Source organism: Dermacentor variabilis, chromosome 9, assembly GCF_050947875.1.
Source record: "Dermacentor variabilis isolate Ectoservices chromosome 9, ASM5094787v1, whole genome shotgun sequence".
NCBI lineage: Eukaryota > Metazoa > Arthropoda > Arachnida > Ixodida > Ixodidae > Dermacentor > Dermacentor variabilis.
This window is the reverse complement of record NC_134576.1, coordinates 131,296,707-131,316,887: the sequence shown is the minus strand read 5'-3', so window position 1 is coordinate 131,316,887 and position 20,181 is coordinate 131,296,707. Positions and strand designations below refer to the sequence as shown.

At 48.0% G+C, this 20,181-nt stretch overlaps 2 protein-coding genes across 2 annotated transcripts; one reads left to right on the top strand and one right to left on the bottom strand.

Moving 5' to 3' along the window:
• Window positions 1-3,641: 3,641 nt before the first annotated feature.
• On the bottom strand, window positions 3,642-5,437 carry LOC142558548 (uncharacterized). Its single transcript, XM_075670680.1, has 2 exons — window positions 5,206-5,437; window positions 3,642-3,913 (listed from the first exon to the last, which is right to left on the bottom strand). Exons 1-2 carry the CDS (start codon window positions 5,414-5,416, stop codon window positions 3,642-3,644), a joined length of 483 nt encoding a protein of 160 aa, XP_075526795.1. The 5' UTR covers window positions 5,417-5,437.
• Window positions 5,438-10,470: 5,033 nt separating this feature from the next.
• LOC142557517 (barrier-to-autointegration factor-like) lies at window positions 10,471-18,063 on the top strand. Its single transcript, XM_075669427.1, has 3 exons — window positions 10,471-10,629; window positions 13,122-13,259; window positions 17,056-18,063. Exons 2-3 carry the CDS (start codon window positions 13,134-13,136, stop codon window positions 17,200-17,202), a joined length of 273 nt encoding a protein of 90 aa, XP_075525542.1. The 5' UTR covers window positions 10,471-10,629; window positions 13,122-13,133; the 3' UTR covers window positions 17,203-18,063.
• The last annotated feature ends 2,118 nt before the right edge of the window (window positions 18,064-20,181 follow it).

The following is a 20,181-nucleotide window of genomic DNA, read 5'->3' as shown; positions in this document are numbered from 1 at the left end:
AACATTCCTCACGTGTTTCTATACTGTTTGCGGCGTCGGCCATTTCGGCACCATCGCTCGGTGGCGTCGCCGACGACGTCGGACTTTCTCGCAACGGGGCCTCGGAGGTGTTTCGAATGTGTATTTTTATTTAATACTTGTCGCCTAATAAAAGCCCAGGCTTGGCTTACAATCTTTTCACAGTAACTCCAATCTTGTTTCACAGGTGGCGAAGCAACGCGTCCACTCGACAGACAGTGCTTCGACCACTCAACTCGGACGCCTTTCGAATCATCATCATCATCATCATCAGCAGCAGCAGCAGCAGCAGCAGCCTGGCTACGCCCACTGCAGGGCAGAGGCCTCTCCCATACTTCTCCAATTGTTAATATTTCTGTACTCCGCTTAAGCGAAACTTCGAATACACGGAACACGTTCTTTCTGTCTCGTCGAGTTCCGTTTAAGTGGAGTACATACATTAGCATACGTAAATTATGCAGTAAGCGAAGTACGGTACGTTACACAGGCCCTGGACCATCGCTGCGTACTTCCGCGAACGAGCCCGACGCTGGTTAGGACTTTGGCGACCTGACGAGAACTGACTTTCTTATTTTATTTCGGCATGGCCGCGCTGGCATCGAGACGCCTTATTGGGCTCGCAGGATAGCGTCGCGTATGGCGTAGACTAATTGATGATCAGCGATTGATTCCAGGTAAAGGAGTACCGATCGATTCTGTTAACTCTGGTTGACCTGCATCGGCGCTTGCACTCTTAAATCTCGTTCCACGTATGCTCCCTACGGAAGCGCAGCGTTTCTGCATATGTTCTGCATATGCATATGTTCCACGTATGTTCGCTAAGAAAGTGCAGTGTTTCTGCATACGTGTTCCACTTTTCAAACTTAAGCGCAACAATACTAAGAGTGACGTATAGCAACAGGGCCAAGAAGCTCGACCGAAGGAAACGCAGGCGCTCGAAGGTTCCACTTCGTAAATGGCACATTATTGCAAATGTGTGCTGCACCTAGAGGACTCTGTGTGCATAACAAGATGAAAGAGTGTAGATAGACATTGGGCTGCTGGTGACATGCAAGTCCATTGTTAAAGGGAACGTGCAAGCAGCTGTCTCGCATCTTGCTGGTGCTTCAGGTGCCTGTGGAAGTGCTGTCAATGCATTATGCAGGTGCATATACGTATACGTAGACAAGAAGAGCCCAGCGGCCATGTTCCGAATGTAGCATTCCGCACGTTTCCAGAATACCCACACAGGGAAGTTGCTTATCTCTGCCAAGGTATGCTTCCTTTAACAATCGATCTACGTGTATACGAAGAAAAAGAAATGGGCATGGGCAGGACATGTAATGAGGAGGGAAGATAACCGATGGTCATTAAGGGTTACGGACTGGATCCCAAGGGAAGGGAAGCGTAGCAGGGGCGCGGCAGGAAGTTAGGTGGGCGGATGAGATTAAGAAGTTTGCAGGCATGGCATGGCCACAATTAGTACATGACCGGGGTTGTTGGAGAAGTATGGGAGAGGCCTTTGCCCTGCAGTGGGCGTAACCAGGCTGATTGATGATGATGATGATGATGACGACGACGACGTGTATACGTGTACGTAACATCGCTGGCAATTTGAGGGCAGCTTGTCGGGCAAAATGACGTCATTCGTTGGCACGGCGCGTCGTCAACGCAGCAGCGACTGTATTTACCTTTGTTCTTCGCGAAGAGATCCTTTATCTTATGCGCGCGTTCACAATGGCCCGAGAGGGTGGCTCTATTGTGAAGGAGATTCCTCGGGTGCCGTTCTGTCAGGTTGGCGAACTTGGACGATTTCCATCTGCGCAGCCTTCTACAAAAGGCTTTATTATCGTGTCTGCCAGAAAAGACGATACGCGCACTTATCGTTGCACGAGTGCTATAGGAATATTGGACATGCGTTGTATCTAAGGGCACTGCTACTTGTCGCGATGTCTTTACTATATCATGTCGCGGCCGCACGCGGTTTTCAAGAAGCGTTGCCATGGACAGTGCGTTATATTCAAGGTGACGGTTCGCACAGATTAGGGTACGATTTTGGTTGCATTTGCTGCCTATGTAGGCAAAAGCAGGCTTAGAACAGGGTATACATGCAATAAAAGCAGACGACTGCGTTGACGTTTCTAGTCTTCACTGTTCGCAAGTTCTGACAACGATGTTTGCCAAGGAACTTTGGAAAACTTGGCCACAAATCTATTAATCATGCGTGCCAGCGTGTACGGTCTCACTTGTGTTTTTTCTTTAACGACGCAGTGGCTCACAAGAGAGCACAAGCCTGCGTTAACCAAACTGGCACCTACCGGATCCGCCATCTTAGGAAAAAACGAAAGAAAGATAACCGGAAGTAGCTCTGCATCACATGACTCTAAGTAGCCATTAGCAGCGTAGCTTCTCCGCGCATTGGGCAGGCTATTTTTTGGCAATCGCACCTCCGATCCTTCGCAATTTTTTTTCTTTCCTTCATGCTGCACGAAACGCAACGGCGGCATTGCCACTTCGTTGTATACGGCACGCTCTAGAAGCTTGCCTATACAAATTCTAATGACGAGAATTTTCTTGACAGACAAGCTTAAATGGGCCCTGAGGCACTTTTTATCGAAGAGGAGAAACGCATTTGAATCTAAGATAGGCTGTTTCAGAAATACTTTGCCGCAAAAAGTACTTCAACGCGTTCAGCAGAAGCTGAATTATTGGCCAATCAAACACGGCCTCCACCCTGCTACCGCGCCTGCTTCACTGCCTTGCATTGCGAAGGCTACGGCAAAGCGGGGCGTGCCCACAGCACTCAGCCTTCTAAATCTCACCGTGGCTCGCAGTTCAAATTTGATTTTGGATGTTAACGTCGACGCCAGTATACTTCCGATTTTGGTGCCTATACGACGCGCTGTATGACCGTAAGCCAAACGCGGTTTTCCTCAGCGAGCTGCAGTGCGCTTAGCCAGCGGACTCGTTGCGACCTCCCGCGGCGACCGCGATGTCCACGCTACGTAGTAGACCGAAGCTACCAATAGCAGCCGCGTATGGAAATCCGCTTTATTACGAAGTGAAGCGTCCAGAAGAGGTTGAGGAGCAGGCTTCATGTCGGAAAAGAGGGCGCTTGAGAGAAAGGCGACTTTCGTGTTCCGCTTGCGAGCTCCACGCACCCCGTACGACAGCAAAACTTAGCTGAGGTGTACACAGCAGCGTGCGCTACACTGTAAAATAATTTACACCCTAAAAAGTGATAAAGGGTGTAAATGTGCCTATATCTCACACCCTTAGGGTGTCCATTATATAGATAACACTCCAAGGGTGTGAGTTATAGACAGATTTACACCCTTTTTCATTTTTAGGGTGTAAATTATTTTACAGTGTATACGCGGACTATGTTATTTCACCAAGCCCGAAGGTCGGTTCAGGTCCGCTTTAATGGATGCGGTCAAGTCTGCAAAGCTTACTTCGAAAAATATTCAAGAGAGACGTTCTCAGGAAGATGGCGGCTTGAAGCGATTAACAGTGGTATAGAACGAGGAATATGTTAACGCTTCGACGTCGAAACGTTGGCTTCAGCGACGTTCCCTGTTCTCGGCCTTTGAAAACATTGTTCGAACCGGCGAACAGCGGAGACGTCTCGACGTGCGTAGCCGTCACTCTTTCTGGTTGCATCGCCCGGGGCAAGGGGCGCGGCGTGAGCTCGGTTGCGTCGCGTGCACTCGCCTGAATGGGTCTGACAGGAAGTTCGCCTTGACGGCGAGGACCTTCTCGCCGTACACGACGCGGGCTAGGTCGTCGGCCAGGTCCCGGTGTCCGAGCTCCTGCAACCGCACGAGGAGCGCGTGGAAGGTGCTGTTGGCCGGACGCTGCCGGTTCCACAGTTCCAGCAGCCGGTAGCAGGACAGCGCGTGCGACTCCGCGTGACCTGCGTCAGAGGTTAAGGTTTCAAGCGGTGTTGTGCGTGACATTGGTGCGCTTTCCCGCGTGCGCTGCACCTTCGTCCGGCAAATGCAAGCCAATGCAAGTGAAGGGTTATACCGCGGACCGTTGCGAGCGTGACCACGGGCCGACTTCGCGAACAGCGTAATTTGCAAGTCGCGTTGTTAAAGACGCCAGGCGCTTCAAATCCGCGGATCGCGAGGACTCGCCGTTGGCTTCGGAAGTGTGTCGTACGGCCCACCAGCGGTTGTGCGCATAGTCAGTGACACGCTTGGGATTTTTCCGGCAGAACTGTTACATTTAACGGAACTACATTACTGGTTTGTTGGTAGTATTTGTGACTGTTATTATATGCGACCACCGCTGTCGTATGCGGAGTGATTAGCGTGCGTCATAGGGTCACTGCGCGGCTGAGCTTCCGGGACACCGGCGTGTAGTTACTGGACGAAACCGGACATGACCCGTGCTGCTTGCTGCTGGTTAATGTGCTCCTCATAGCTATTGACGGAACCGCATCTTCTCTCTTTTGTGCACTGTGCCGGCTAGGACTACAGTCACCTGATGACTCGGTACACGGGTGGAATGTGTGCTTTCGGAGTGTGTCTTTGATTCAGCGCTAAGGCACAAGACAGAAAGGGTAGACACCCTCCCCGGATTCTAAACTGTACCCCACACTCCACCTCGACTGAAGGAAGAGGGTGATGGCGCCGCCACTCGACTGAAGCGCTCATATTGCGCTTCCTTGGAAATCCACGCCGATTAATCCTGCCCTAAAATTTCGCCCCCACTCGTCCCTCTGTTGTCAAAATCGCCATATTACGAACCCTGATTGGCTCGTAAAGTAATTACGCCTTCTCTGATTGGCTTAACGCGTCAATATGGCGGCATCTGGCAGTGTGCAGAATAGAGTCCATGATGCTCTCGGCGCCTACTCGAATCCACTGAATATTGAACGAGTCGTTTTTGAGAAACCCCTCACTCATCGAGTGGGCCTGGCTAAGTGACGTTGAGTTTGCTCGCGTTTATTGTGGAACAAATAAAGTTGTCACTCACTCACTCACTCACTCACTCACTCACTCACTCACTCACTCACTCACTCACTCACTCACTCACTCACTCACTCACTCACTCACTCACTCACTCACTCACTCACTCACTCACTCACCCACCCACCCACCCACCCACCGAGGGTTGTTAATGAGGTGCAACGTCATCCTTAGTCGAGGAAATAGCTTCGGCTCTAAATAAAAAAAAATACGGGGCCGAATTCACGCATACCGTCCGGCGTGTGGTCGAGGGCGTAGTCCTCGGAGGAGCGCAGTGACTCGACGAGGCTGCGGCACTGGTCCAGCTTCAGTCTGTCGGCCACGAGCCGAAGCTGGGCCTGGTTCAGGTCGGTCGCCCCGTCGAGGGCGACTGGCCACGCGTGCAGAAGCACGACCGTCAAGAGTACGGGGCTCCAGCGCCGGGAAGAGGGGAGGCCGAACATCGCTTCTTGCCTTTTGTCTTCTTCTTCTTCTGCTACGGGAGGCGATGATGATGATGCCTTATTTAATGGCACAAACCCACCGCGGGGGACAGACCATGAACCGGGTGGTAATATGATAAAAAAAAGATACAAAGGAAAATAAAACAATCGAAGATGGGAAAGAAACCGATAAGAAATGAAATAGAGAGAATTTGTTTCAAGGAAGGTAGAGAGGTCGGCCTGAGGTAGCGTGTTCTAGCTTCCTACCGTGCAGAAGGTTGGATGAGGGGTGATGATGATGCGTACAAGAGGGGATACACAATGATGAAGCCAAGTTCAGCACTCTCATGGTTATTAAAAAAAAAGCTTCTGCAAGAATATGATGTTGCCATACCCAAATACGCTAACGGCGGTGTACCGAGAAGGTCACTGACGATAAAGCAGAAGACCCAGTATATTACATGCCATCGATCATTTTTTTTCTTATTCTGCCGCCGTTGTTCCGCTTTAAGAAAAAAAAACATTTTAGAACCAACGTTCGCGCAAATTGGTTTAAATATTTCCATTTTAAGTATCATTTCTCTATAGGAGCCTCCTCTCTTGGAAACCACCACAGGGATGTCTGCTCAGCCGTGGAGGAATTCATAGTTGTTTCAAGACGTTTTTCTAAAGTTCTTCATACATCGTTTTTATCCGTTTCCACATGACACTTTTACCTGTTTTTGTAATATACCTACATCTTCCTAATACCATCCAAATCTTGGCCTATCTCCCGCAGTGGGTAAGCGCCATGGAAGAAGGATATTCTATAGTATCCTATCCTTACATGCCACACGATGTAGTATTTCCGCGAGGACCGTACAACAGGAGTAAGAATGATACTTCGATACTTCCTCCCACGAAAAAGGAGTACTCTCGCTCAACGACAGCCTGTACTCCAGACCAAACCTCACTGCCGATCTCACGGGGCTGCTGCTTCGCTTCAGAAAACATCGCGTTGCTTTAGTAGCAGACATTGAAAAAAAAAAAGCGTTTCTGCAAATAAGCATCACCAGCACAGACCGAGACGCTTTGCGCATATATGTACCTGTGGTTGGAGAAAGCGCCCAGGCCAGGTTAGCCGTTGTCTAACGTTGGCAAGTGACGTACGACCAGAGTCAGAAGAACTAGCGAACGTCTGCTTTGCAGCTGAACAAGACCTCGAGCTGTGCAGGCATCTTCCGATTGGGCAGCAGCGGAATACTTGCCTCGGCAGTGCCCTCATATTCGTCCTATACGTCGCAGGTTACAAGGGCTAATACGCTGCTCCTTGGCGGTAAGGTGACGTTGTCGTCAACGATGCGCAACGCGTAGTCACGACTGTCGCAATTGCTGCTTAAAGATGGCTCCATTAACGATGGCTCTATGAGCCTGCAGGACGCCCATGCTCTGGAAGGCGGATGACGTTCCCGAATAAATGAAATAAAATAGTGTGCAAGTGCGATAGATGATGACCTCAAGGGCAGTGGCCTGTGCCCGCTGAGGCAGCAGTGGCAGCCTCTTGTGCGGGAGTGGCGCGTATACCCACTCTGGGGGACTGGTCAGTGTAAGAAATTTGAATAGGTTTGAGCGTAAGGGAAGTGATTGAGGTATTTAGGGCATTTAGCGCCTCGGAGTAATGCTGGGGCTCTCAAACTAGGCTTTCATAGAGCCAAATAAACGAGAAAACAAGAGAAAAAGAAAGTGTGTGAACGGGCAGTCAGAGCCTGATCAAACAACAACAACAACAACAACAACAACAACAACAACAACAACAACAACAACAACAACAACAACAACAACAACAACAACAACAACAACAACAACAACAACAACAACAACAACAACAACAACGACAACGACGACGACGACGACGACGACGACGACGACGACGACGACGACGACGTTGTGTGCATTATGACGAGGAATAAAAGCAAAAAAAAAAACTACAAGTGCCGTCCACGGGTGTGCATACTTCTCTGTGGTCTTTCATTTTCGTGTATAAATTTCGAGATGCGCCTAAAAGAGGTATAAAATGAGACGAATAAAGTAACAGTTAGTTTAATTGCTGCAGTCGGCGGCACTCGCAAAGCAAGTTTTCCGTGGCATTCCTGTGATTGTACCTCCCGCATGCACAAAAAAAAAAAAAAAAAAGAAAAAGAGAAAAAAATTTGAAGGCCCAATTTACTGTGTGAAGGTGGATTGCCAGCGAAGCTGTTACCGTCCACTTAACCTATTCTAGTCTAACGAATGAAATATGAGTACACCGTAAAATGCAGTGTATAACCATTTATTGCTCAACGACATTCCCGACGGCTTTACGAGGTTTCCGATTTCGACAGTTGCCACGTTCTTCGCCATAGTTAGGTCGACACACGAGTCACGGATGGTACGGTTGTTAACACGCAGACTGTACATGTGCACATTGGCATAAAATCATGCCACCCATGTGCGCGTGCGCTATACATGTGTCTTTTCTTCCCCGCCAAATCGTCGATTTCTAGAAAGCCGAGTTTTCTGTGGACCACCACGAAAGAATCGCGTGTTGCTGTGTAAACAGCTTCGCTGTAAAACCGCTGGCTCTCCCGTAATTGAGCGCATAAATGTAAGCATGAAATAGAAACCGGCAAATCAGATTGGTTGGAGATGGTACTAGCCACAATATTAAAATGGGTGTAATGAATGTTCGCAACGGCACACCCCGCCGCACCACACCACGCCATACTGTGCACTGGTCCATATGGACGGGCTGCCAAGGGTGGAGGCGGGGGAGGGGGAGGGTCTCGTTTTGTTCTCGCAACTTGCCCGGATGTTCTCGTTCGAGTGCCCGGATAACGGCTCTATCTTTTGGCTCCAGGTCACTTGAAGGTCGCCGACAACGGGAGCTAGAAGCAGTTCATGCTTTGAAAAAAAAAAGAAGAGCCTTCTTCTGGGCGAGCAGCAACAACACGCATGCCCGTACTTAAAGCTCTCTCCCAGGTTCATGCGAGTTGGAGGGAGTACAAGGTGAACGTCGTATGGCGGAGAGCAGTCAAGGCGGGAGAGACAGAAGTCGCCTGCGCGCCCTGTTGTCCGTCACGTGTCTTGGTTTGTGTTGTACTGCTGCAAGGAACACGACCTCAGAGGGCGCTCACAACAGTTTCCTTCGCGCACGCGCACGGTCGCAAACACTCACACGCGCACATGACCCCCCCCCCCCCCCCTCCAAAAAAGAAGAAACAACCATCAATAAATTAATGGAAGCCAATACTAGCGCTAATGCTAAAAACTAGCACCGATGCTACTAACAGCAACGAAGAAGCAGGGCATTAAGAACTATACCAGGAAAGGGTAGGAGTAAACATGTAAACAAGTGACAGTCCCACATTTCAGCTGAATTCCCGCAGAAGTGCTCTCCGAAAATTTTTTTTCGTTCTTGTTGCTGTTTTCGTTTACACAGGCCCCTTACCCGAACTGGCCCTTACCCCACAGCGGTGTGTTACGGGCGGTTTAGCAGGCTTACATTAAAATGCGAAGCACATTTACGCGACACAGTAGCATTCGCAGGCAACGAAGAAAAGAATATAAAAGAATAAATTACTTAAGCAAAACGGCATAATAATACGGTGCGATACACGAAGGATCCTACGGACAAGTCTCTAACAATGGCGCGCATTTATCACGCTATGCCCGTTTTCACAGGTGCACAAAAATATACAGAGGCGCACAGCACAGTCGCTGTGCGCTCGTCCATTGTATCGCCCCATGTTTTAGCGATGTGGTTACCACGAAAATGACCTAACTGTAGTCAGCAAAGAAAGAAAGGAAGAAATGAAAACCCCATGTGGCGAATTCGAATAAGCTATGCAGTGACGTCAGCACTGTTGAAAGATGTGAATCCGAAACTTTGTCTTGGACCGGGATTGGATATGTCGTTTACATCGCCCGGGGTGAGACATCCGGAGGACGGAGACGAAATCCGAATGAGCTGTAAATAACACACTTTCCTGTAAGCGCAAGGAGACGAAAGCTGTAAAATTTTTTTCTTTTTTCGGTCTTCATATCGTACTCACTCGTTTTGCTGAAATCGTATGTTGGCAAAGAGGCGCCGCGTTATTTTTATGCAGCGCAATTGACTATTACATATTTGCAGGGAAAAATAGGCGATACTTCAGTACAAATCATGTCTAATCCAATTGGTTTCTCAACCGTAACGACCCCCGCATTGGGCCGTGTCATCGACCTTATATTATGCAGGGAGGTTAACGTAGGCCTAACACCGCAGCTTTGAAATACGCGAGAACGATACTGCTGGTTGACGCGATTATGCTCGCGATTGGCGCTTAGATGTTTGGAGGTTGTCCAGTCAGGCCCTTCCTTCAGACTGTATTAGCTAACTGCAGAGGCGTATGCCCAGCGGGTGGGTGGCACACCGGGAACGCGAACCCCTCCGCTCCTCCAACCCCTGTGTGTTAGCTAGGATTTCCGTGTATCAGGATGCGCCCCCCCCTCCCCCCTTCCCCCCCGAAATATATTCCTGGCTACGCCACTGGTTAATTGTAGTGTATGAGCCCCGCCACGGTTTCAGCCTCCGCGCGAAGCGATCAGATCGGTGCAGTGTATTGGCTATTCACACGCGCAATCCTCTGCTCCTCGTCGAGTGGCGAATCGGTGCAGCCGGAAATCAGTCGCAAGCACGTACAAGCACACGCCAACCGTGCTTCGTGATGCACGTCGCATGTTCCCGCAGCCAACAGTTTTCGCTTTCTCTGGTTATGCTGCAGCCAAAAGTCTACTCAGTAATTGCCCAACGTCCCTTCATGAGCTGACATGACGTAACTTCCTCGCAGAACGAAAAAAAAACAAAGACAAAGAAATAACGAAACTAAAAAAAAAAAGCAACCAGCGCGGCTCGCCACTCCCTGGTTGCAACACTTTGCCTACAGCTCTGCTATCGCCACCGCGGCTCGCTCTCCTTCGTCGTCGTCGTCACCTTCCAGCACCACAAGGTCGCCGACAGGATGACTATCAAGCAGGAAGTGGTGTAAAAAATCGGTTACCATGGTGACAGCAGCGGATAAGAACGGAGAAGGGGTCTTATATAGCGTCGCGATCGGCGCAAAGGCGAGCACCGCATTTGCACCGCACGCCGTCTGCGACGGTCTGCTATCTCTGCTAGTTCGCGTCTGCAGCCAGCGTTGCGCTTTGACACACCTACTCCGTACGTCTTACCCGAGGTGAGTTTGTTGAACTTGCTGCATGCTGTGCTGTGCAGTCGCAAGCACTAGGGAACGCGTTTCTTTTGTCCAGGCGCTCTTTTGGAATAATTCCGGGCTGGAATAATGCAACGGCTCTATTCAGATGCCATTCCTTTTCTCTCTTCGTCGGTGCACGTCAGAGCTACGCTCCGCCGGCGTTGTCCAAGGGACCAGCCAGCCGTGAAAGGTGGATGACAAGAGTGGCATAGAATCGAGCGAAAGGAATCGCTACAGTATACCGGCTCAGTTTGGTGTCATCTTTCTTCGTTACTGCTGCTCTTGTCGCTTTTAGCAGCTGTTAGAGCGTTTCATTGCTTTCTTTATTAGATTTTTTTATATGAGGCGAACCCTTGGTACTCATGATAGCATTTGCGACTACAGGCAGGCCCTTCGCACTCGATAGCGCCAAGTAGCAAGCTCCATTTTTGATGTTGCGCCGTAGGTGACTCACGTATGTACACGTACACGGCGAATCCGAAACTTCATGCTACAGGCACGGAAACGCTGAAATGCAGGTTTGGTTGGCGTTCAGGCGTCAGAGCAACCTTTAGGCTGCAGACTTTACTGGGCTGCTATGGTGCGAGGATTAATTTTATTCGGTTACATATCTTTCTTATCATCCTCAGTTCACGGCCGGCCGAGCCCATTGATAACGGGGCCGAAGCGCCGCTCGGACTATACTGACGAAGTGCGATGTGAATAGAACTGTTACGTTATCCTGGACCTCTACAGGAAAACGGTGAAACCGAAACTTTACGCTACAGGCACGGAAACGCTAACATGCAGGTTGGGTTGGCGTTCAGGCGTCAGAGCAACATTTAGGCAGCAGACTTTACTGGGCTGCTATGGTGCGATGATTTTTATTAGGTCCCATATCTTTCTTATCATCCTAAGTTCACGGCCGGCCGAGCCCGGTGATAACGGAACCGAAGCGCCGCTCGGTATATACTGACGAAGTGCGATGTGAATAGAATTGTTACGTTATCCAGGCCCTGTACAGGAACACGGTGAATCCGAAACTTTATGCTACAGGCACGGAAACGCTAACATGCAGGTTGGGTTGGCGTTCAGGCGTCAGAGCAACATTTAGGCAGCAGACTTTACTGGGCTGCTATGGTGCGATGATTTTTATTAGGTCCCATATCTTTCTTATCATCCTAAGTTCACGGCCTGCCGAGCCCAGTGATAACGGGGCCGAAGCGCCGCTCAGACTATACTGACGAAGTGCGATGTGAATTGAATTGTTACGTTATCCAGGCCCTGTACAGGAACACGGTGAATCCGAAACTTTATGCTGCAGACTCGGATAAATCCTGAAAATGCTGGGCGTAGGGGTCAGGCATCTAGGGCAGGGTGACCTTTAGGGTTCAGATCAGTTTTTTATTATCCGTATGGTCGTTATTCGCTACGGTTTGCATGATTACTTTTTCTTCCCCGTGACTGCTTCGAAACTGCGATATACACGTCGCGTTCCTGCTGTTAGAAAGAAAACGAGGCAATCGTGGGCTGTTTTCGTTTGCTTTGTGTATCAGGGCCTCTTGTGTCCGACTGCTAAATACAAGTTTTTTTTTTAGCTGCACCAAAATTTTTAAATATTGCCTATGGCAGACAGCACAATTGTAACCCTTGATGCCGCTGAGGTATCACGGTGGTTATGGTCAATATGTAAGCGCCATCAGTGTATAGCACAACATTCGGGCGCGCTATCAATAATGTTAATTGTGACCGCACCACTGTTTGCACTTGGTGGTGTGCTATACAGTGGTGGTGACTAACAAAAAATTGGGGCCCCTTGATTCTCCCTGTCCGCGTTCATTGCACAGAGCGGCCGGGTCTCGATTCCGGCAGGTTAAATGCCTTATAGGGTAGCATACGAAGTATTAATGGTCAGCTGCCTGTTGTTCACGCACAACGTGACGCCAGTGGTCGAAAGGATGTGCCACATCTGTCGCCATGGCCATCAGTGGCGCTGGCTAACACTACCCGGGTCATATCTTGTATACACATACATAGATATCAACGAATGTGGACGTGGAAACAGCCGCCGCTGTAGCTCAATTGGTAGAGCAGCGCACACGTAATGCGTGCGATGTGAATGTGATGTGAACGCCTGTGGAAGTTCGGCTCCCTCCCCTGACAATTTTTCTTTTCGTCCATTTTCATTTCCGTTTACCTATCACTTGTGCACTTAAGTTATAACAAATAATTTCCCCCATTCTTGGCTTCGTCGAAAAATTCATCAACTGTTGACTTTTGAATAAGTGCTGTGTAATTCGCACGACTGGTAAAGTGTTTCTGACTCAACAAAATTCTCGGTTGAACAAGATAGTTATGGGGTCCAATTAACTTTATAAAATTCATGCTCAACTGTGATAGTTCCGAATTCTGGTTCACAATTAAGCAGCAAAGCGACTATGATATTGCTAAAGGGCTGAAGTGTCACTACGATTACTGGGTGCTTATCTATGCAGCGAAAGCGAGCCATGTCTTCGACGTCAAAGAAGCACCGCAACTTTGTCTCTGAGCCCATGGGAGAAAAGGCCGTGACGGAGCTTGCTGGTATTGGCGACGCCCTCGGCGGCCGGCTGAAAGAAAGAGGGTTTGATAAAGTGCGTTCAAGCGTTCCTGTGGTCCTATATTTTCGACGATCATTTTCGTGGATGCCTTCACTTTCGCGTATAACGTAACGTCCGATGCGACGCCTTGTTGGCGAGACGACAATCTCGTCCACTGGTCTGTCCGATTAAAGCTCGCTGAAAGTGATGCTGCTGCGAGTGATCGAGCGAGTTAACGACCCCTGTGTCTGGTGCTGCGCCTGCAAACCTCTCTACACTTGAGAGAGAGAGAGAGCGAGAGAGAGAGCGACAGAAAAATTATTGAATAACTATGGTTATAGTAAAGGCATAGTAAACAACGCATCTGAATCTCTAGCCTGAGGCTAGGGATCCAGATGGCCTGAATTAAACAGCAAAGCTATATAATACAATTTTGTGAATTGTTTATTGAGGTATCAATCAATCAATCAAACAATACACACCCGCCAGTCCACAGGCTCGCTGGTCACTCACATGATTGCCGATTCGATGTAGGTGACCCAGTCAATTCAATGTAAGAGGCCTGGTACCAACATGCATCTGTTGGTACCAGTGTATGTGGCCCTAGGCACTTACTCTGCGGAGAGGGGTAGGCTTAGCTGAGTTTTGGAGGGAAGTGATGAAGCCGTGGCAGGACTTTCTAGGTGTTGGCCGAACATCTTGACGGCCGGCCTAGTTCGTTTCACTTGCACAATGTCTATGGGCCTTCTCGTGTGGCATCATGGAGTTTCTCACTATATTACCTAGAGGGAAATCTGGCGCTGCTGCGCTGTGGTATGCATGGGAATGCTGGTATATTGTGACTTCGGATTGGCATCTTTCTCGTAGAGACTGGACACCTTGAAGACGAGCTTGGCAAGTACCGTTCCGTCTGTCACAATGATTCACTTTCTACTGAAACAGCACGTGAAAATTTGTTTTAGCTTTATTATTACGCGAAAACATGTTTTATTTAACTATGATAACTTGTTATTGTGTGTACGACTACATGTTACGTAAAAAGTATCAGCGGGCTGCTAAAGTTGGAGGACAGACGACAAGGTTCGCGCTCGCTTTGAAACAGTTGGTCGTCTGTTCTTGCTTTTCTTCGCTTGGTCATGCATTGTGGGTGAGTAAAGATGTAATATGCGTGAATGGAAACGTTTTATGAAGATTTTACTTTGAGAACGCGTTATTTGCGTAGCCATATCCACGTTTTAGACGAAGCCTCTTACAACACCAGCCAACACGAGCCTCGCAGACACATATACCGTCATTCCCATGACGGCACGGTGCCCCCTTAAGAAACTCCCATAGACGGTGGCGCCAGATTACCCTCTAGGTGTTATAGTGAGAAACTCTATGTGTGGCATCCCTCTCTTTAAATTTGCGCAGTAATTACCTACAGTATTATGCTAACCACTTGTACTGGGGTTGCTATACTGAACACTGTCAAATTCCGCCATGTTGACGGTTCGAGCCAATCAGATAGGCCAGGGGCAGCGCTGCCAGTCAATCGAGGCTGACCAATACGCAAGAATTCGACAGGGTCAAGAATAACAGTCTGGGATGGCGCGTACGAAAGGGGGCATCTCGAAGGGAAAGTCCGAGGAAACTATAATCAAGATGAGACAGACCGTAGAGAAACCAACGCTAAACATTTTGGCGCCATCTGGCAGATAGAAATCAAAACATTTTCCACGGCTTGGTGGTGTCTTAGACACTAACAGCTTCAGAACAAATAAGTGAGCTCAGTATTAACAACAAAAATGCGGCCTAACTTCGTCCTTCGCTCGAGTTAAAACTAAGTGAAGGCTGAGTTTGCCGTTTATTTCTCGCTGTCACTATGGGAAGAGTTAGTAGCAACGACGATCCAGGGTCGAAGTGGAGAGCCACGGTGCTGTCGTGTTGTAATGCAATCGCAGTGACCGGCAGAAGCTGTCGCGATACACTTGCGCCCGGTAAACTCTGCGCACGCTCAGCCATGGCAACAGGTAACAATAACAGGTAGGACGGCAACGCTATGCTATAATACATATGTGTTCGGCTTAGCCCTGGGAATGGCGGCCATCCCCATTCACGGCTATGGAGGCGGATGTCGAACGTACCTTCTGCCGCAAGCGTTACGTAGTAGGCGAAATTAGGAGCAGACAAGTGGGCAACTAGAGAGAACTTCGTGTGTATATATATAGGCTGACATATGTATGTATACAGGGTGTCCCAACGTTAGGGTGTCCCGCGTAATGTTAGTAAAAATATGCTAATTCCACGTTGCTGGATAGAATATTGTTTGCCGTCGCTTGGAGATACTCGGATGCTTTATTGCATTCTGCCTAATTACATATTTATTCTTAATCAATTAATGAACTTCGCAAATATCATAATGAGATGAAAAGTGTCAATCAGAAAATTGTAGAGCAACACGAAAAACTCCCGATAGAGGTTTCTGTTGTGCAATACGTGCTACATAAAAGTGATTTTGTTTTAGCGTGAAAGAAGCCCGCGAAAACACGTAAAGTTCCACGAGCGGCCAGTCGTTGGACAATTTCGAGTGCATTCGCGGGCTTCTTTCACGCTCGGAAAAACACTTGTATGTAGCACGTACTTCACAACAGAAAGCTCTGTCTGGAGTTTTTCGTGCTGCTCTACAATTTTCTGATTGACACTTTTAATCTAATTACATTATTTGAGAAGTTTAATAATTCAGACTAACTATGCAATTAGGCGCGGAATGCAAAAAAATAACAATCTGAGTATCTCCAAGCAACGGCAAACAACAATACCTTGGTTATGTCCAGATACGTGGCATTTGCATATTTTTAAGGTTTACTTAAAGTTACGTGGGACATGCGGTATATGTATGCATGTTGGTGCGGCACACTGCAAAGCGAATGCATCAGGAACAGCTGCCAGTTATTAATAAACCGTTCTGTCGGGTTTTGTACGATTATGTGGCCGGGTAGTGTCTCATGTTCCCTTCAGCGCAGGAACTTCATTCGCGCCTCTTTTTTACGATAAATAGGTTTATATCAAAAGTGAGGACGTGGTAAATATTAACGGTAGTATTCAAGAACAAATATTCAGTTAGTAGTTAAGCGCTGGTCCTAAGTGCATGTGTGTACGTGTGTGTGTAAAAAAAAAGGAAGAACGATGTTTTAACAAAGGGAACTGTCCTTGTTGAGGCAATATTCGGCATTTTGAGTAGGAGGGGTGTATTTTTCAGGTCAACGCGCAATGTTTCGAGAAGGGGACCTAGGGGGGGGGGGGGATTCTGTGAGAGTACACCTAGTGGGCTGTCCATTTCGGCCGCTGCTGATTGGCTAGGGCCGCTCGTCCCCTCCTCTCTAGTAGAGCTGCATCCAATCAGCAGTGGCCGAAATGGACAGTCCACCAGGTGGACTCTTACAGAATACCTCCCCCCACCCCCCATGTATTCGTCACGGCAGCAGCCAGCTAGGTTAACTGTCTGTACTGTCTTCGTCTTTTCGCGCAGTTTAACTTGCAGAAACCGAGTCGTGTGGTTTTCTTGTACGGTTTGCTTTATGATTCTCGCTCTTTCAACTGTACCGCCACTCTGTAATGAAAGTTGCTTTGAAGACTCAAGTTGCACACGGAACGTCGAGGCAGACGCGCAAGTCACCCACGAGTGCACGATGATAAATCACAGATGCGATGACATACGAACATCGTTCGAAGAATTAAAAAAAAAAGATAATTTAGGGAGCTTTGCATTTCTTTTTGTTTTGCTTTTGTATGGAAATGTAATTTTTCACGTCTGTCTTGCGGTAACTTAAGCGAATGGACTGAACTTTACTCTCTTCTGTTGTTCTAGGCCTATGTCGTCCTTGGGCAGTTCTTGGAGTTGAAGAAGGACCGGCAAAGCTTTGAGGGCTGGATGAAAAGTACCTGCGGTGCCAACAGCAAGCAAGCGGGAGACTGCTACGAGTGCTTGCGCGACTGGTCCCAGGAGTTCCTGTGAAGTTTGACTCACACGGGCACCCACTGTAAAGCCCGGGATAAGTGGAGCGAACTTTCACAGCGAACATCGCCCGGCACAAATAGACGCAGCGGGACGACGCCGACGGTTGGCTGGCATCATTTACATATTCGGCTAAAAGCAGACGGACGGCCACCCCGCAAAGAATTTCTCACTATATTACCTAGAGGGAAATCTGGCGCTGCTGCGCTGTCGTATGCATGGGAATGCCGGTATATTGTGACTTCGGATTGGCATCGTTCTCGAAGAGCCAGGACGTCTTGAAGACGCGCCTGGCAAGCACCGTTCCGTCTGTCACAATGATTCATCTTCTACTAAAATGGCACGTAAAAAGCTGTTTTAGCTTTATTATTAGACAAACACATGTTTTGTTTAACTATGAGAACTTGTTATTGCATGTCAAATTATATGATACGTAAAAAGTATCAGCGGGCGGCCTAAAGTTGGAGGACAGACGACAAGATTCGCGCTCGCTTTGAAACAGTTTGTCGTCTGTTCTTGCTTTTCTTCGCTTGGTCATGCATTGTAGGTGAGTAAAGATATAATATGCGTGAATTGAAACATTTTATGAAGATTTTACTTTAAGAACACGGTATTTGTGTAGGCATATCTACGTTCTAGACGAAGCCTCTTACAACACCAGCCAACACGAGCCTCGCAGGCACATATACCGTCATTCCCATGACCACACGGTGCTCTTTAAGAAACTTCCATAGACGGTGGCGCCACATTTCCCTCTAGGTGTTAGTGAGAAACTCTATGCTACCGCGCGCTCGCGGCGTATTTGTCAGTGTTGCCAGAGTCTTGGAATGTGTTTTTGGATTAAAAAAAGACTAAATAGCCTTTTCATTGTATTATTTGTTGTTAATGACTAAACAACTTGGAAAGAAGTTTCATAGAGGCGCTTAAAAACGATTTGCGCACATTTAATTGAGCTGCAAGTGTTTTAGCGGGCTGCAAGGGAAAGGCTTAGGTGACGATTGTCCACAGCTTTTGAGAGAGAATTGCCTAGAAAATACCGTTTGCATTGAATGGGAAGCGATGGGGAGCGAGGACAAAGTTCATATCAAGAAGGGACTGAGGCAGGGGTGCCCTTTGTTGCCACTGCTGTTTATGATGTACATGGTGAGGATGGAGAGGGCGCTGGAAGAAAGTAATATCGGGTTTAATCTCTCATACAAACAGGCGAGTATACAGTAGTAGACCAGCAGCTTCCAGGTTTATTTTATGCGGACGCCATTGTGTTGCTAGCTCACAGGCAAAGTGATTTGCAACGTCTGGCTAATATCTATAGACAGGAGGGCGATAATTTAGGTTTGAAATTTAGTGTTAGAAAATCAGGTTTTATGGTATTCAATGAAAACAGTGAACAGGCAGTGGCAATACAGGGCCAGGAAATACCTCGGGTAAAAGAACCTAAATACCTTGGTATATGGATAAACGAACGCAATAGATACATGGAAACACAGGAAAAACAATAAGAGTAAAGAGGAAGAGAAATGCAGCCATAATGAAGCACAGAGTGCTATGGGGATACAATAGGTACGAGGTGCTACGGGGTATGTGGAAGGGTGTAATGGTTCCAGGACTTACTTGTGGAAATGCGGTTATTTGCTTCAAATCGGGGGTACAAGCAGGACTCGATGGGAACCAAAGGTCAGTGGGACGCCTCGCGCTTGGCGCTCACGGGAAGACTACAAATGAAACTGCGCAGGTTGATATGGGCTAGACAAGTTTGTGAAGAATGACTGAGGAATATCATCATCATCATCATCATCATCATCATCATCATCATCATCATCATCATCATCATCCTGGTTACGCCCACTGCAGGGCAAAGGCCTCTCCCATAGTTCTCCAACTACCCCGGTCATGTACTAATTGTGGCCATGTTGTCCTTGCAAACTTCTTAATCTCATCCGCCCATCTAACTTTCTGCCACCCCCTGCTACGCTTCCCTTCCCTTGGAATCCAGTCCGTAACCCTTTATGGCCATCGGTTATCTTCCCTGCTCATTACATGTCCTGCCCATTTCTTTTTCTTGATTTCAACTAAGATGTCATTAACCTGCGTTTGTTCCCTCACCCAATCTGCTCTGTTCTTTTCCCATAACGTTGCCCCCAACATTCTTCTTTCCATAGCTCGTTGCGTCGTCCTTATTGTAAGCAGAACCCTTTTCGTAAGCCTCCAGGTTTCTGCCCCGTACGTGAGTACTGGTAAGACACAGCTGTTATACTCTTTTCTCTTGAGGGATAATGGCAACCTCCTGTTCATGATCTGAGAATGCCTGCCAAACGCACCCCAGCCCATTTTTATTCTTCTGATTATTTCCGTCTCATGATCCGGATCCGCCGTCACTACCTGCCCTAAGTAGATGTATTCCCTTACGACTTCCAGTGCCTCGCTGCCTATCGTAAATTGCTGTTCTCTTCCGAGACTGTTAAACATTACTTTAGTTTTCTGCAGGTTAATTTTTAGACCCACTCTTCTGCTTTGCTTCTCCAGGTCTGTGAGCATGCATTGCATTTGGTCTCCTGAGTTACTAAGCAAGGCAATATCATCAGTGAATCGCAAGTTACTAAGGTATTCTCCATTGACTCTTATCCCAAATTCTTCCCAATCCACGTTTCTGAATACCTCCTTCAAACACGCTGTGAATACCATTGGAGAGATGATATCTCCCTTCATGATACCTTTCTGCATTGGAATTTTGTTCCTTTCTTTGTGGATGACTACGGTGGCTGTGGAGCCGCTATATGGAATATGGAATATGGAAGAAAGTAAATGGGCTAGGAGAGTGTTGCAGTATTTGTACCAAAAAAAAAACATTGATTGACAGTGAAGGAAAAGAACTAGGAAGCTTATCAGCAATTATGCGGCAAGTATAGGGTGCGTAACACAGCAACAAAGAACGTCAAGCGGAAAGTCAGAGAGGCTGAAATAATATCGTGGGTAGCGGCA